Source organism: Styela clava, chromosome 8 (genome assembly GCF_964204865.1).
Source record: "Styela clava chromosome 8, kaStyClav1.hap1.2, whole genome shotgun sequence".
Classification (NCBI taxonomy): domain Eukaryota; kingdom Metazoa; phylum Chordata; class Ascidiacea; order Stolidobranchia; family Styelidae; genus Styela; species Styela clava.
The window spans coordinates 12877718-12894449 of record NC_135257.1 but is presented as its reverse complement, the minus strand read 5'-3'; the positions used below and the strand labels follow the sequence as shown (position 1 = coordinate 12894449).

The following is a 16732-nucleotide window of genomic DNA, read 5'->3' as shown; positions in this document are numbered from 1 at the left end:
GCATTCCAGACTGCACCTTGTCGCTGTGTCGTTAGTAAGGGATTTTATCCCTGTTACGCAAGTTATATCACAAAAAAATAAAGTGTTCCGTCATCGATGTAGCAACGTCGACTCTCATGATTAAATCAAAATCTGTTCTAAATAGCTACATTCAAGTGATCAAGATGACATAGTTGAGAAATTGCAGAAACAGTAAAAAATGAAATAACCTCAATGTGTGATTAATTTTGTCGCAAAATATTCTTGATCACCTATATATATACCAACTACTACACATCAATTGTGTGAACTAAATAACATTGGCTTATGCTATTCTAACTCCACCTTGGATCAGACATCGCGACTAAAGATATGGGTCCGCAAATTCAGATGGAAACACTGACTGACAATCAATGTATTTCGCTAATAATTTTTGAATCCAATTTTTCGTTACATTGCGTTGGTATGATGATATTGAATTTGTAATTAATCAATTCGAAACAAGATTATAAGCGGTAAGTGAAATGCAAAAAATTTTAAACACAATATGGATATATTGATCGTTTGAATAAACACTTGCTGTTCGTATTGTTGTTGTTCTTATTCCTCTAAACTACTGTATCGCTTGGTTTTTAATTTGCTGCAGTCAGATAAAGATAAAGTTAGATAAAGATTGTATTAAGGTTATATTTGCTGAAATACCCTATGAACTCTCAAATTTGCTGGTCCCCAAATGGATCTTCTGCCAAGCTTACATTTATCATTGCTTGCAAGATAGAAATTACACCGTTCATCGTATTTGAAATTACTCATTTTGTAATCAGATGTGAGAAACCAATGTACTACGTTGCATTAATATTGTTAAAATTACTGTAGATATAGGCTGAATGCCAGGTAACTTTCACTACTTTTTTAAATTGCCATTTTCGAGGTGTCACAACCTCCCGATTCATCAGAAGAAGCGTTATAAGATTGAGTACTTGAGCAAAAAAAATATGAGAATATGAGAATTGCGACCATCTTCCAATTGACAATGTCTGATTATTTTCTTTTCACATAAAATACCCCGAGAAAACAATTTTAAGTTTGCTTGTTTTTAGGTTAAGTTTGTTTGCTAAAAGCAAAATTGAAAACGACATTACGCCCAAAATATGTTTAAAGCCCAACGGGATAGGTCTAGAGAGAACCAGAGATGGTCACGCCTACATGTTTTAAGCACGACCTTCAATCATGTTTGTAGACAAAAACACGCACTTTTATACATTAGTAGTGCCCAGTTTTTTTCAGTATATTTGGGGTTCTTTAAATTTAATGCACGCTGCCTGCATGATTAGATCAGGCTAATTTATACAAAATTGCTCAGTTTCTGTTGATGCGCTTATTTATCATCGTTTTCATTGATTATTTCATTCCGGTAATATTCTTCTATTCTAGCTAATCTAACTCACCGCGCAATGATTTTAGAATGCTCAACATTACTATTTATACAAATGCTTACTCTTTTCTCTTTGCACCGTGTATATCAACTTGCAATTATGTAAGCGTTTAGTTTTCTTACCTTATTTATATATATCTTACAGACTAAACATGTTCATTATCTCCGGAACAGTAGACAAATTTTAGTCTCTTGAGTACAACGATACGAATGAAAAAGTCATCCATTAAAGTTATAGATTCTATCTTTGTTCTACTATATTTGACATACTGTCGTTTGAATATTTCATAACCTAAACAAAACTTCGGAACAGCGAGTGATAGACGACGAAAACGATATGAAGAGAGAACTACTAAAATGAGCGATGCTTTTTAAGATAGCCATACTAACTTATGCTTAATCACCTCCGTATAATTTCGACTTGAGTAGGTAACTATTCACTTACGAGTACATAACATTGCCAATATCTGGATTACTTTTACATTTGGCCCATTTTAAGCGTGAAGTATAATTTTTGGACACGAAATATATATATGGATCGTTTTCTTATTATGTTGTTGTTGTTCTTGTTGGTATTTTGCTCCATATTGTTGTGAAGCAATCGCTTTTCTCTTCAACTACTGGACCAATTCCTTTGAAATTTTCAGAGGGTAAAGATTGTATTTTTGCTAGAAGACAATTACTTTTACCTATTTCAAAATTTCTGTGGACTCTATGGGATTCATTTTTTTGTGTGCGATGACGTCATCGAAATTGTGCACGTTGTGGCGGTTCCTTTGACAACTGCTTCGCTTTGGTCTGTGTCCATATATTTGAGCATCGCTCTCTTGTTAATTTAAATTTCAAAATTTTTCTCTCTATGCAATACCCCACATCGCGTTATTGATTACTAAAAACAATATAATTACCAGCAAGCTGACAAAAGCACGCACGTTTCTTATTGTAGTTACATAGTAACGACTGCTCATATCATCCTATTAAATCTGAACATGAAAACATATTGTACTTTTCTTTGCGTTTGTTTTTTACGTAAGGTTCGTCAATAGCCGGCCTGAATGGTATTACACTTCAACCTTTTTTCAAAAGATTTTACTATTAAAATATGGCATCTACTTGAAGACACTTTCGGTGATGTAAGCTAGAAGATGTTTACCTTGCAGAGTCAGATAATGTTTGTAGATATTATTTATGAATAACATCCTTTGATACAATAGCTGAACATAATTAGTAAAAAAACATACAAATATATTCATATTTATTTCACGAAACTGAGTCGTATTTTACACATGACCTGATAAATATTAATAAAATAAATCGAAAAGTAAATTAAAAAATGTTTACAACCCCATAAAAAACGCCAAACGTTGTTCCAAATCTTTGACAGCAAAAATAAAATGCTCATTTCAGAACAAAAAATCCTAGTTTCTCTCTTGCTGGATTATCCTGTCTCGGGTTGCATTCAAGTGACGGTATCATTTTCATGAAGTCGATATAATTTTCGCGCATTAATTCGAATGTAATAAGAACACTTTACAAAATTTTCATGTTGAAATCACTATCGGCGCTATATTATTGTTAGTTTTATAGGTGATCATAAAAATGGTTATTAGTTTAGTTGTCAGTGACACGGACCGTTCTATACCACCAGCGAACAGTTTGAAAATAATCGGCAAACTTGACATGTTCAAGATAGAAGATACGTTTTATCATGCACCATAACGTAATGTAATGTATGCGCGATATTGTTTATACTATTCGTCCCGAGATCGTGTCTGCCTCGTAATAACAGCATCAGTTAGGTAGTCATTGTTGTCAACTACATAGTTAATTCACGAATGAAGACGGAACTTTTGTGAATTCGAAATGCCGCCATTAGCACACAAGTGATCAGCCCAACATTGATTCATCATGATGACATAAAATGAACAATTCAATTTTGAAAAAAAGCTGCCTCTCTTCGAAACCCTCGCCCTTCATTAACTTTTAATGAATTATTACGGCGAATAAGTTTAAATGGGGAAGAGTTATAGCTAGATGGCGTCGGTTGGAAAGATTTTCGAAGATCATCACTTTCACCAGACATTGCACTTGAATCGCCTTCTGGTGGCCGTCTGTCGTAGTTGTCTTTAGATCTGTGATGTGATTTGTTGTCTAAATTCAATATACAATGTGTTAGTATCTGCGTATTTTATATATATATGCCGTAAAAACGATCGTTTTTTTGGCCCATTGTAGAATTAGGGATAGTTTTGTTAAATTGTTATAGTTGCCAGGGGTCTTGTTTTTGTCGTGCTTTTTTCACAACTAAGAAACCAAAAGATTTCAAACTATTGGTACGCAAAGATGGAAGTAGTCCCCAGAAAGCTACATTTGTGACTTCTTTTTTTTCAATTTTGTCCGAGTCCTATGGGCTGCGTATTTCACCAAAAATTTTGCTATTTTTGCGACTATTGCGCCACCACGTGGTATGACGTCACATCATCACGCCATCTTTTCGTCTTTACACAGCTAAGGCCTTACAGCTACTGGTGCCGCAGTTGAGACTTGATTTGAAATTTTGATTTGACGCATTCGAATGATCAGATAACCAACTAAAATAATTAAGTTGCATATGCTACTGATACTGCTTTAATCTGCATATATTTTAGCATTTCTTTCCGTTTTATCAGCATCCAAGCGATAGAGGTAAGTCGTCCTAAATGTGTTTTCAGATATTATCTGGAATGAATGGCTATTGGAATGGTGTACCGATCACGAATAAAAGTGTTGTCACTGATTTACTTACAAGTTTCTAATACATAGAAAAATTAAAAATTGTTGCTCGCACCAAACAAGAAATGTATCTGAATTGTTGTTGCAATATTGAATGAACTGCCTCGCTTATTTTGTTACATAATAACTATAACGAGTGGAGTATTTCCATGATATATGGACATCGTAGCCGAAACTGCGGGCAACGGTTTCATAGAACTTTCAAGTTCATAAGAGTTTCTCAATGCATTCTGAATTATAATAAAAATTGCTGACCTTTGACAGGTGTTCCCTTTCCTGAATCAATACTCTGACTTCTTCGTACAGGTTGCCTGGAACAAGATCCAAACATCATGAGAATTTTCAAGTTTGAAAATTGTAGGATATAACAATTGTATTCATAATTTTTAACAATCGCACGATCATAATAACATTGAAAAACAGTTTTCAACTAAATCCATGAATTAGTTTCAGACTACAAAAATTTTCAGCCAGTTACAGAGTAGTATTTTAACGACAATAAGAAAGCACAGCTGAATTGTTAGTTGAACCAAGTATTTGATATTATGTATCATTTTATAGTGTATTAATTAATATAAATGATAGATGTTTCTCCGAGGATCGACTTGTTTATTTTTGTAACAATGACCAATTACCAATAATTTAACGGTGATATAATATTAGGAAATCGCATAGCCACCCAGACACTGGAGTTTTTTCTACCCAGACAAACTTTTAAGCAGGGTAGTAAATATCAGCTCGTTATCAATAATTTTTTTAGTTGCTGTTAGTTAAATCAAATAACGCAATTATTTTGTTACCCGGGGAGTATTAGTTCAGTAATCAAATTCAGCCTCGAAAAAGCTGCGATAGACTAAAATTAGCTATCATCCGTGCTTTCAGATGGCAGTCGGTTAAATATTTTGCGTCAAAATGATAGTTATAAACATGCAAACCAGTTTGTGAATGGAAACTCGCAAAAACAATAAGCATTAAAGCAAAAAAAATGGCAAAAAAGTTGGCAAGAGGAAAATAAATTCTTGGTTCAGGGGTCGGGAAACGTCCATTGACTCAAAATGTACTTTAGCTGTTTATAGTACCTGCGCTTTTCCGGTCGTTTTCTGTCGTCATCAGAATTTCTACGATGTAATCTAGAAAAAGTTTGTCAGTCAGTTTGTGATAATATGAGATGCTTTCCTACATATTATCATCTTGAACAAAATGAAAATGGATTTATACTTTTTATATTACATCAAAGTAAGTAACTTTGCATCGTCAGGAAGAGCGAAATGCTCAAAGATATGGACACAAATGCATGGTCAGTTTGCTGACTACCAGATCGCAGAAATCGCTTGCCGAAAAATCCATGAGGGTGCAACGATCCGATGGAACGACAGCAATAAAATGCTACTCAGTACTCACTTTGATTTGTTTGGAAAGAATCCGGTTTTCTCTCGTTCTATTGATGGATGAGGTTTGCCCTTTCGTTCTGAATGAGAAGATTCAAAAATTGCGAAATATCAAATATAGATATATACTCTATAAATTGTTCGAAAGAAATAATTACCTCGAGGTTTCTCTTTGTTTCGATTGTTTTTAGATAAATCTTTCGGCTCACAGAATGTAACAGAGCGTTTACGCTGTACTTGTTTCCTGTTTGATTGAAAAATTTAAAAATAGTTTTATAGTTTAAATTGGTTTTGCGCCTATATACAGTACTATTACTATAAAAGACAATTTTGAGGTGAGAAAGCACGTGTCATTTATACTGCATCTATATAATCCCTGGAGTCAAGTGTTACATGTTTCACCTTGCACATAGACACTGTACTTCATCCTGCATTTCGCTATTTTAGACAAAGCTACGTGCATAATCTGCGTTCGTTATACCTCGGTTTATCTGTATTGTGAGGAAGATATCCATATTTCCCCCCATGATTCCTTCCCATGTTTGGATTGATGTAATTGCGCTGGTGTTCTTCTGGGACGTTTTTAAGCAGTTCGGTATCTCTGTCTTGCCAATGATCTTTATAATATAGAAATTGGAGGACTTCATAAATATGTGTTTCATAAAAAAATAAAACAAGGAAAAACTTGGCACACTCAATAGGGTTGCGAGTATGACTAAAAGGTGGAAATTGGATTGCAAATATAAAGAGAAGGACAGTTATTAAATAAGTGGTAATATAAAGAAGCTAATCAGATTAATACTGTTCAGAAGAAGTATTAGTGAGATGGAGTTGAAAGTATTAGAGACAATACTATAAAAAGTGATCTAGAATTATATTAATTATTCGAAACATCAGAAAACAAAATTTCCAGTGCCCACCTGCAGGCAAATCAAATCGAACAGCTTTATCTTTGGTGACGGGATTTTGGCCTATAACTCTTTCTTTTATAAGGCCGTCGATATATTCATCTCTCACGAGAGGTGGGCCCATAATTTTTGATGTTTTCTTTTTAGGTGGTGACGTACTTTGACCATGCAGAGAACTCAAATCACTATTCAAAGATGACAACTGATCGTCATCTGTGACAAGAGTTAGTAAATGTAGTCAGAAAGGAAATTCTACTGTTATTCATACTACTACAACAATTTTTGTCAGAGTAAACGAAGATGAAATATTTAGAAGAAGTTATAGTACTTCAATAAGTTATGATTCTGGCGAATGTAAACTGATACTTGTACTAAATACTTAGATCTACTGCGAAGGAATTACAAAACGAATTTAGTCATATATTCATAAATCTGCATGATTCTTCAAAGAGAGACAACTACTGGGAGAGGGGGAGAGAAAGACAGTGAAATAGTAATCTAGTTTATAGTATTTTGTTTATCAATTTTAATAGTGATTAGCTACATGTTATCCTATATATATATATACATATATATAAAGACAGATTAATGAAAGTTTGGTGTCAGTTAGGAAGAAATAAACCGTAATCATTGGCTACCAAGAACTTTACCTTTCCTCGAATTATATTCTGTGTAATCCTCAAGATCAATTTCACTGATTGTATCTTGAGAATCGCTTGCACTTTCAACAGATTCTGGTTTATGTTTTGGTTGTTTGTGTTTGTGTGATTTTCTGTTTATTAAATAAATGTTATATTCATGATATCGCAAATAAATAATCCTAAAAAATGATGAACTAATTCATACCTGCTATGTTGATTGCTTTTGTAAGGTGTTTTGTATTCTCTACCTGAATAGAATATTCCATGAAATTTCATTATTATTAAATACATTGAACATTGGCACACACTATATCATTACCATACGCCTTTTTTGGAAACACTGTTACCTTTATCGTGTCGGTTTATAGATTCCCTTCTCTCTTTGTCCCTGTAAGGCTCTAGTTCATGATTGCCTTTTGGCTCTTCATAGTAGTTGTAACTAGAAGGAGTATCTTCATCATATTGATTAGGATTGTACGAGTTATAATTTTGAAAGTCTTCATAATGATGAGCTTGATTGGTTTGAGGATATTGGGGATAACGATTTTGAATGCCGTAAGGCAGTTGTGGATGGTTTGTTGGATATACCATTCCTACACCAGGTACAGAAGAATACTGGCTAGGGTTCAAGTGTCCTTCTGGTACCCCAGTCATGAGAGGATTACTTTGGGCTTTGTATTTCGTGGGATACTGATATTCATTTGTTAGATTTTGCATTTGAAACGTTTCTGCGTATGGCTCGACTGGATCATAGTCGATGATATTTGTTTTGTCTTTCTTCTGTTTTTTAGATGATCTTTCAGTTATTTTGAATGATCGATCTTTCTTTGGATCTGCAAATGTCAAAAACAAGCCTCAAATGCGCGCTTGCTTGGAAGACGAATTCGCCTCGATAAATGAGAATGGAGGTCTCAATTCTGAAGGCTACATGCAACGGATTATCAACATGAGGAACTAAACATATAATATATAATTTATGTACTTCCATTATTCGACAATCATATCATATTCACAGTTGGAAAACTGATAATAGTACTTTCCACTTATGGGTTTAGAACATTGAATTATTGCATTCAATTTTATTACAATGTAATGCACTTTAGTAGAATAATATACCAAAGTCCCTTTTAAACGTACAATACCTGACTTCTTGTTCTTTTTTGGTTTGACGTTGATATTGTTCACTTTATTAGCAGCAGATCTTCTTTTACGCACCCAGAGCATAAACAAGGCAGCCAGAATACCAATGACAATTAAGAATAAAATGCTCGGAAGAAGAGCCGCGAGAAGATGAGAATCTTTCTGCCAATCTGCTTCTGAATCTAATAAAGAAAAGGTTTTCGTACATTTTTTTTCAGCTAATATTACAATTGATGAAGGTTTTTATGAACGTTTACTCTGGACTCACCGTCTTGGCATTGCAGTCCTTTGAATCCATCTCGGCAAATACACCAATATTCATTTGCTCTATCCATGCAAGATCCACCGTTTTGACATGGCTCAGACTCACATTCATTTATATCTAAAAGTATTATATGTACATCATAGCCGTTCCTATACTGTTACAGAACAATAAATCTTTGTTGGACTCGTCTTCTGTTCCAACACTTTAGTATAAATATTGATATATATACCTGTTTCGCAATACTTTCCAGTAAATCCTGGATTACACGAACAAGTGAAGTATCCATCATGTTGATCACAAACTCCGTTGTTTAAGCAAGAGTACGGATGACATTCTTTGTCTTGAAAACAAAAAGTTTAAATTATATTTTTCTGGTCAATCAAAAGCTATGCTCAAAATGAATCATTATTACACTCACGCGTAACATTTAATAGAACACGACTTAATCGTCGAATCCTATATAAATAAACTCACCGTCTTTCCATTCAGCATCCGTTATATTGTCATTTTCTTTTTCTGAAATAAAGATAATTGAATGTTATTATTTAATAGAATGGGGATCCTTAAGGTCGATGTACACCAAGAAAATTGGCGATACCGATAGGATGTACAGCATCGATAGCATTCATTTACCTACATATTACTTGTTACTCTTTGTAATGAATTATTCTTAGTGGATAACTTTTCACTACATATAAACTTTACACTTACCTTTGTCGCACAAATCTCCGTCGTATTTTTCAGTGCAAATGCATCGGAAACCTTTACTAATATCTTCTTCACATGTTCCACCATTTTGACATGGATTTGAAAGACATGGGGATGCTAAACGAAATAGCTTATAATTATTTGCGCCAATAAATAGTTAAACATTGACTGTTTCTTATGAGTGCAACAATGACCAATCAATCAATGCATAAGGTCTCGTACTACGAGACAGGGAAGACACTACTATCGTTATGGTAAAATGAGAGAAGATGCAGAATAAGTGCAATACCAATCTAGTATATCGAGCCTCATTGACGTTTACATAAATTGAAACTGTTCAAACTCAAGTACACCTGTCAGAAACGATCAAATATGTAGTGAAGTTGGCACCCCATGTTGATTGATTTTATGAATTGCACTGATGATATCGTAGCGTCATTAATTATATAATTTTTCAATGTTGAAATAAATGAGATATTCCAAAAAGGATTATGTGGTTTCCCACACCCGTGTTTTATGTCAATATCTATACTAACATGTTTACAACGATAACGTACTCTTCACAATAACTCAAATTTATATAATTACACTTCAAATAGTCATACGAGAGCCTCTTGTCATTTTATACTCGAATTAACTAATGAAGCACTTCCACATCGCTTATGTGATGAAATATATTTGTTAACTTTATAAGCGCAATTTATAACGAAGTACTTTTAAATGATTGTAACAAGACTTATAAATACCTTTTTATACTTATACGAAGTTTATCATGAACAATTTAAGGACATCATCATATTAGACAATATTAAATAACACTATAATCAACACTTTGATAGAATTAACTCTAATAAATTTTCGGTAGAAATGTGCTTTGTTAGCTTGCAAGCAAGGATAAAAAACTAGCTGATATAGGTGAATGATTTCACTTTGACAATTTTCTGATTTATTCAAATGCAGTAGAACGCACAAAACCATACTATATTTTTTGAAAGTTTGTTCCGCTGTAATTCTTATACATTGCTCACTTTTTTACTTCTAGTAATTATATTATATTTCCTTTGAATTTTTATAGAAACAAATTCAACGTACTTTGATCGATTTCACACGTTTCCCCAGCATATCCCTTCTTGCAAATACATTCAAATTTGCTGGGATAGTCAATGCAGTTTCCATCATTTTTACAAGGATCGCTGTCACATTCGTCTAGTTCAATTTCACACATTACTCCACCGTATCCGGATGTACACTCACAATCGAACCTGAACACAAGTGAAATATGGTTTATGTGCTACAGAAAGCCCCACTTGTGATCTCATTCAGAGATGGATGGATTACGTACCTATTTATACCATCTTTGCAAGTGCCTTCATTCGTGCACGGTCCCGAAGAACATTCGTCAACATCTGCAAAGAGTTGGAAGTAAGCACATATATAGTTTTTTTTTTCTTGATAAGTATATTACCATTAGTAACCTATGATGGGAAAATAAAGTTCTATTCTAACACGCGGTTATACGATTGTTATACGTAACGTCAGAATTCTAAACGAGAAAATCTAACCACTAAAACAAGTATATATGCTAAATTACAACTATAATGCCACAAGCTACAAATTCTGAAATTCAGACTACCAGTAGGCCTATATATAGGGTTACCAAATTTTTGTGACTTCAAAGCGGTACGCCTCCGAGACCAAATCCATTAGCTGTGATTTTTCTAAATTTACATTTCCCGATTTTACTACTTAGGCCTACATTTAAAGCTATCCCGACTGTCTTCATTAATTATTGGACACGAAGTGGACATAACGATCGTTTCAAAATTTTGTTGTTATTGTTATTTGTCTCCGTCTCCATTTTTAAAAAAACGCTTTTCTCTTCGAATACTGGACCAATTGCTTTGAAATTTTCAGTGGTTGAAGATAAAAAAATTTTCCAGAAGGCTATTACTTTTTTTTTGCTATGACGTCATCAAAATTATTGCCATTGGGTGGCGCTACGTGTCCATATATTTGAGCATAGCTCTCTTGTTAACCATATTGTCATCGAGAGTTCATGCGCATATTCGCTGCCTAAATACCGGCTTCAGTTCAAAAAATATGGTAAGCTTAAGTTTATACCAAGAACTTGGTTAATGGTTGGAAAATGTGGTAAAGTCGCAGATTCGAAGTCAAAGGTGTAAGATGAAACAATAGACAAAAGTGGTAAGACTTATACAACAACCTAAAAAAAAATTGCACTTTGTAGAAAGTTTTTACTTGCGAAGTACTACGATGAAAAACGCTTTATTTGGACTATCGAGCAAAAAAGAACATTTCATGTTTTCAAAAGCATGAACACATCCAGCAATACTAATATCTGGACCTGTTTCGCAGTGTTCGCCTTCGAAGCCTTCGAGACAGTGACAAGTGTATTCAGTTTTGGTTGAATTACATGTCGCTCCGTTTAAACATGGATTAGATTCACAGTGATTTGTTTCTGAAATACGAAATTGTTCAATCAAACTGATGTCTCTTCTTTACCAGCTTATGCGATGATGAAATATCGTACCGCTCTCACACAAAGTGCCGTAAAATCCTTCCTTGCATTCACATTCGAAACTACCGATTTTATCGTGACATGTTCCTCCGTTTTGACAAGGATCAGAATCGCATTCGTTTATTTCGATTTCACATGTTTCTCCTTCGAAGCCAATTGCACATTGGCAATCATATCCGTTTGACTTGTCAACGCAGGTTGCGTTATTTAAACACGGTGAGGAAGAGCATTCATCATATTCTTTCAAAGTAAAAAATACCCGGTTGAGTGTTAAGTTGGCTGGATGATTTCATTTCCCAAGCAAGATTCTTACCAATATCACAATTTCTTCCAGTATATCCAGGTGCACAGGCGCAGAAATACTCATCTGGTTTTGGTTCAAAGCACCTTGCACCATTCTTGCAGGGGCTGCTTGAACATTCCGGAATGTCTGGTTTTTGAACATACGTAAAACAATGTATATACATACATACGCTTATAAATTGAGCATCCACTTAGTTTGAATTATTATTTCATTTTAGGAACAAGTTAATAAATAAAAAATATATTTTAAAATTTTTATCCTGAATTTCAGAACGTGGGTAGTTATGTTTTCTATCCCGCCTTTCTAGTACGTACAATATGTCAATATCTTTATACAAATATATTAGTATCAAAATATCAGTAACAACACCAGTTATTTTCTATAGTAATAATTTATATACAAGTCATTATTGTTGTCATAAGTGAACAATTGTGATAATAATTCAATTCATGACAAGATTTAATAATGATTCTACCAAACATAAGCTATAGGGACACAAATATGTACGAATAAACAGACCTATTTGACAATGATCACCGACGAAACCATCTTCACAATCACAGGAATATTTGTCGATTCCATCAATGCAATCACCGTCATTTTGACATGGATCACTAGCACAATCATCTCTGTCTGTGAAAGAAATATATAATTGTGAGAGAATAGGGATATTTAATGATTATAAAACTTTGCAGCTTACTTATACTGCAATCATCTCCTTCATAACCCGCTACACATCTGCAAGCAAATCGACCGACTTGATCAATACAACTTCCCCCGTTTTTACATGGATTTGATGCGCATTCATCAATGTCTGAAGAGAAAATGTAAAAAAGTATAAGATATATAAAAAAAAATTCTAACGCCAGGGAATAATAGCGATGGATGGAATTATTTTTATCTTGTCGGCGGACCCATTAGAAAGATTTACTGTATCGCAATTCGCAACCAGGTAGATCAGAATATGACGAATAAAATTTTAACAACCGTTAAACGTGGTGGACATTCCCACAAGCATCAACTTCTTTGGTTACTTCCGTAACATTCGTTAATCAGAGAGATGTGATGTCAACAATTACGCCACAATAGAAATTTTTAACAGCGCTTTCACTCTGTGAGACATTCGGACATGATTGCAACCATTAGCCCGATACTGTGGTTTTACTAGCAATCCTTCAGATTTTAGTCGTGTGTCTGAAATTTAGGAATTTATAAGTCAAATAACACAATGGCCACTTTGTCTTCCGAGGAGTTTCAGTTTGATGACAGTAATCGAACATTAGCCCGAAAAAGTTGGGGTAGACTGGAGTTAGACTAAAATTAACCATCAGAACTTTTAATTGCAATTAGTTAAGTTTGTAAGCGCCAATTCGCAAAAACATTCTCAAAAAAGCATCAAAAGATCAGAAATCTTGAAGTGTAGAGAAAGAGTCTTTTGGTGGTCAGAGGCCGGGGGAGGGTCTATTGTTTTTGTTTACTGAATCCATAACTAGAGGAGCTATTATAAAGAATTATACCGTAATAACTGACTCACCTGTTTCACAATTCGTTCCTACATATCCGTTTGCACAAATACATTCGTAAGAATTTACCTCATCAGTACATTCGCCTCCATTTTGGCAAGGTGAAGATTCGCATTCGTTGATATCTGTGGAAATTTATAATAATGCAAATGTTCTTTGCATCAAACCTAAATGCAAATTCTAATTGCTGTTCATATTGTCGAAAAATTAGAACTTTAACTATTAGACTAATACAAGATTAAAGTACGAAAAATTAATTATGTTATATATTGTTAGCTTTGTAATCGAAATGCATGGCAATATACCTGTCTCACAATTGTCCCCGGTATAACCAGGTACACAATCACATTTGTACATATCAAACTCTGGCGTTGTACAACTCCCTCCATTTTGACAGGGTTCCGGTGCACATTCGTCTTTATCTATCAAATGTAAGATGCCTATTACTTTAGCTATGAAAACGTAAATTGCAAGTTACACCGGGCACCATCTGTATGCGTGTCTCTTTTCATCACGGCATACTGTTATAACATTCAAATTCAAACGTTAATTGAAAATTACACATGTTTTGTACTATAAATTTTTATGGGAAGGAATAACAATATGGAGTCACTAGCTAACTAAGGCATTAGGTCACGAACCCGCAATTGAACTTTGACCCTGATCATACCTGTTTCACAAGTCTTTCCTTCCCATCCTCGTATACAAGCACAAACCCATCCTTCAGAATCTTGCTCTTCCAAAATACATCTTCCTTCGTTTTTACACGGTTCATCGAGACAGTAATCATATCGCGTGACTTGAAATTACAATATATATAGTATCTAAAAACGTACATGACATGTTTCCCCGAAAATAAGACCTACCCGAAAAAAAAAAGCCTAGCCTGAATTTTAAAAATGATTTTAATATAAGCTCTCCCCATCACCTAGTCAATAACCCGATTTTTTTTTTTTGACCTTGTCGATAGCAAGAAATCTCTCCTACACGTTTTAAATGATTAATAATATTCTATATTTTGCAGTTATTTTGAATAAAAACGTGTTATTTATAAGTAAATGAATATCAGTTTTCATATTTTATTGTATATTTGAAAATCTCGTGTGTCTTTACTTTATAATTTTGTTTGTGATAAATGAAAATATGAGACATCCCCCGAAAATGAGCCCTAGCGTTATTTTTCGGAAGAAAATTGAAATAAGACCCAGTCCTATTTTCGGGTAAACACGGTACACATGCTTCCCTTCCGTACCGAGTGAGGAGGGTATATGGGGAGCGAGTATTATGACGTCGAAACTAATATGACGCCATAAACGAATTTTATCATTTGTATAAGCTGTACAAAATGTGGCATTATGTTACGGCGTCAGAAATTCACATTATTAAATGCTCCTCCTCAACGAAATCTATTGTGCAACCCTGTACGCTTGTACAGTGTACAATGTACATAAGTAGGGTTGATACAAGTGCGCGAACAATTCTGATCGAGTTGATAAAAATTGTGCTGGAAACTATAATATTACATACTTTCGTATCGTAGTTTGAATCCCTTGAATTCCATGCTGTCGTCAGTTATAAATCGTATGGCAAGAGGACCTTTCCCTTCGGTTTGCATTTTTGCATCAGCGGTTCTTTGGCCTTCTATCCCACAAAACTTTTCCGGTCCATCTTTTGAACTAAATTTTATGCTGGTAAAGTAAAAGATAGTTAGTTAACCAGTTTTTCCCTTTTAAAAAGAATAAGTAACAGCTGGATAGTATCATACAGAAACTTGCCAAATATATTAAAACACAAAATATATTACAACAACATAAAATATAAAAAGTGTTCAGCTTTAAATATTTGCATCTGTGCATTGATGAACATATTGAATGAAAAATTACCAATGCTTTAAATTGATGTTAATTATCTACCTCACGTAATCGTATGAACATCTTCCCTCTCGATCAGATTCCATATCAAGTAACTCAAATGACAATTTCACGTCATCTTTCTCTCGAGCTATTGTTGTCCACCTGCAATCTGCATCGGAGCCATATTTTTCCGGATACTCCGGATGTGTGACCTCGCCTTGCAATCCTTCAAGTTGTTTTCCGCACTGCGTTTGTGTCAGACCTAAAAAAAATTTTAAAGTTCAGATAGGACGGAAAAAATTGTTTTCCGCACTGCGTTTGTGTCAGACCTGAAAATTTTTTTAAAGTTCAGGTGATTGGTTTATTATTTTTCAGCGAATAAATATCAATTATTTCAGAAATAAAACTTTTTTATGAGATGTTGTACATATATACAAAGAACTACCTACTAGTACGGAATACGGGCTACGATATATATATATATATATATCGATTCTGTCAGTATTTGTAGATGCGTTCAATTAGCCCAATGTCATCATCTAATGACGTGCCAATCTATGTAAACCAATCTTTTAAAACGTAATCTAAATACGACGCAGGAATATCATAATCTATAATTTGTCCATGACTTAAGGATAAAAATGTATGATATGAATTTTACTATGAATTGTTGGTTTCAGTTTACAATATCATAACCGACTGGAGACATTTTAAAATTGCCAAAATTTAATATTTTGACTGTCCCCCGACCGCGAGAAATGTACAAACAAATAAGTTGCCAGTCGCGACTCCAAGTACCCACACCTGAAAATAATTTAACCTAGACAATGATTGATTTTTGCAGTTGCAGATTATAGCATTTACAACTCAACGGAAAAGAAATATCGTCGATTTGTTTGTTACCTCTCCCCTTGAGTAATAATAAGAAGATCAAGAATGTATACTCCATCTTTAATATTCCCGCTCGAACTTTCTCTGGTTTGCAATATTTTTTGTTATCCGTTATGCACAATCTTATTATTAACAAATTTCAAAATATCATCCATGATAACGTAAATTAAACTAAAGATTGTTTGAGATAGGAAAGTAAGTGGTTATGTGTAACTTGAATACGTATAATCTTTGTAGTACATGTTGAGCCCATATCATGTAGAAATATCGGTATATTCGCGCATCTTGTATGTATCTCCTATCTCTCCATTATTGATTACTGACAACTCTAAATCTGCGCTGCTGATGTTGCTAAGAGCAACGTATAATTTTTTAGAGCTTCGCGA

General features: G+C 34.1%; 1 protein-coding gene across 3 annotated transcripts; it reads right to left on the bottom strand.

Annotated features, from left to right (window-relative positions):
• Nucleotides 1–2671: 2671 nt before the first annotated feature.
• LOC120345904 (uncharacterized) lies at nt 2672–16512 on the bottom strand. 3 transcript variants are annotated; one of them, XM_039415490.2, is made up of 28 exons: nt 16359–16512; nt 15516–15717; nt 15130–15290; nt 14273–14401; nt 13908–14024; nt 13614–13727; nt 12780–12893; nt 12599–12712; nt 12089–12205; nt 11788–12015; nt 11602–11715; nt 10579–10642; nt 10329–10498; nt 9240–9353; nt 9003–9044; nt 8758–8868; nt 8532–8645; nt 8266–8445; nt 7471–7956; nt 7329–7371; nt 7133–7254; nt 6495–6695; nt 6056–6191; nt 5733–5818; nt 5588–5654; nt 5266–5316; nt 4442–4497; nt 2672–3565 (listed from the first exon to the last, which is right to left on the bottom strand). In XM_039415490.2, exons 1-28 carry the CDS (start codon nt 16402–16404, stop codon nt 3345–3347), a joined length of 3720 nt encoding a protein of 1239 aa, XP_039271424.2. In that variant the 5' UTR covers nt 16405–16512; the 3' UTR covers nt 2672–3344. The 3 variants fall into 3 exon arrangements, with proteins under 3 accessions (XP_039271424.2, XP_077971736.1, XP_077971737.1); XM_078115610.1 differs by lacking the exon at nt 6495–6695; XM_078115611.1 differs by lacking the exons at nt 11602–11715; nt 11788–12015; nt 12089–12205.
• Nucleotides 16513–16732: the final 220 nt, after the last annotated feature.

Excerpts from the sequence above, each read along its gene's own strand:
- LOC120345904 (XM_039415490.2), bottom strand. The coding sequence starts at position 16,404 with ATGGAGTATACATTCTTGATCTTCTTATTATTACTCAAGGGGAGAG. Across the intron at positions 14,025-14,272 it reads AGGAAAGACTTGTGAAACAG|ATAAAGACGAATGTGCACCG; the intron begins GTATGATCAGGG and ends TACATTTGATAG. Across the intron at positions 6,192-6,494 it reads TCGATTTGATTTGCCTGCAG|ATCATTGGCAAGACAGAGAT; the intron begins GTGGGCACTGGA and ends TATATTATAAAG.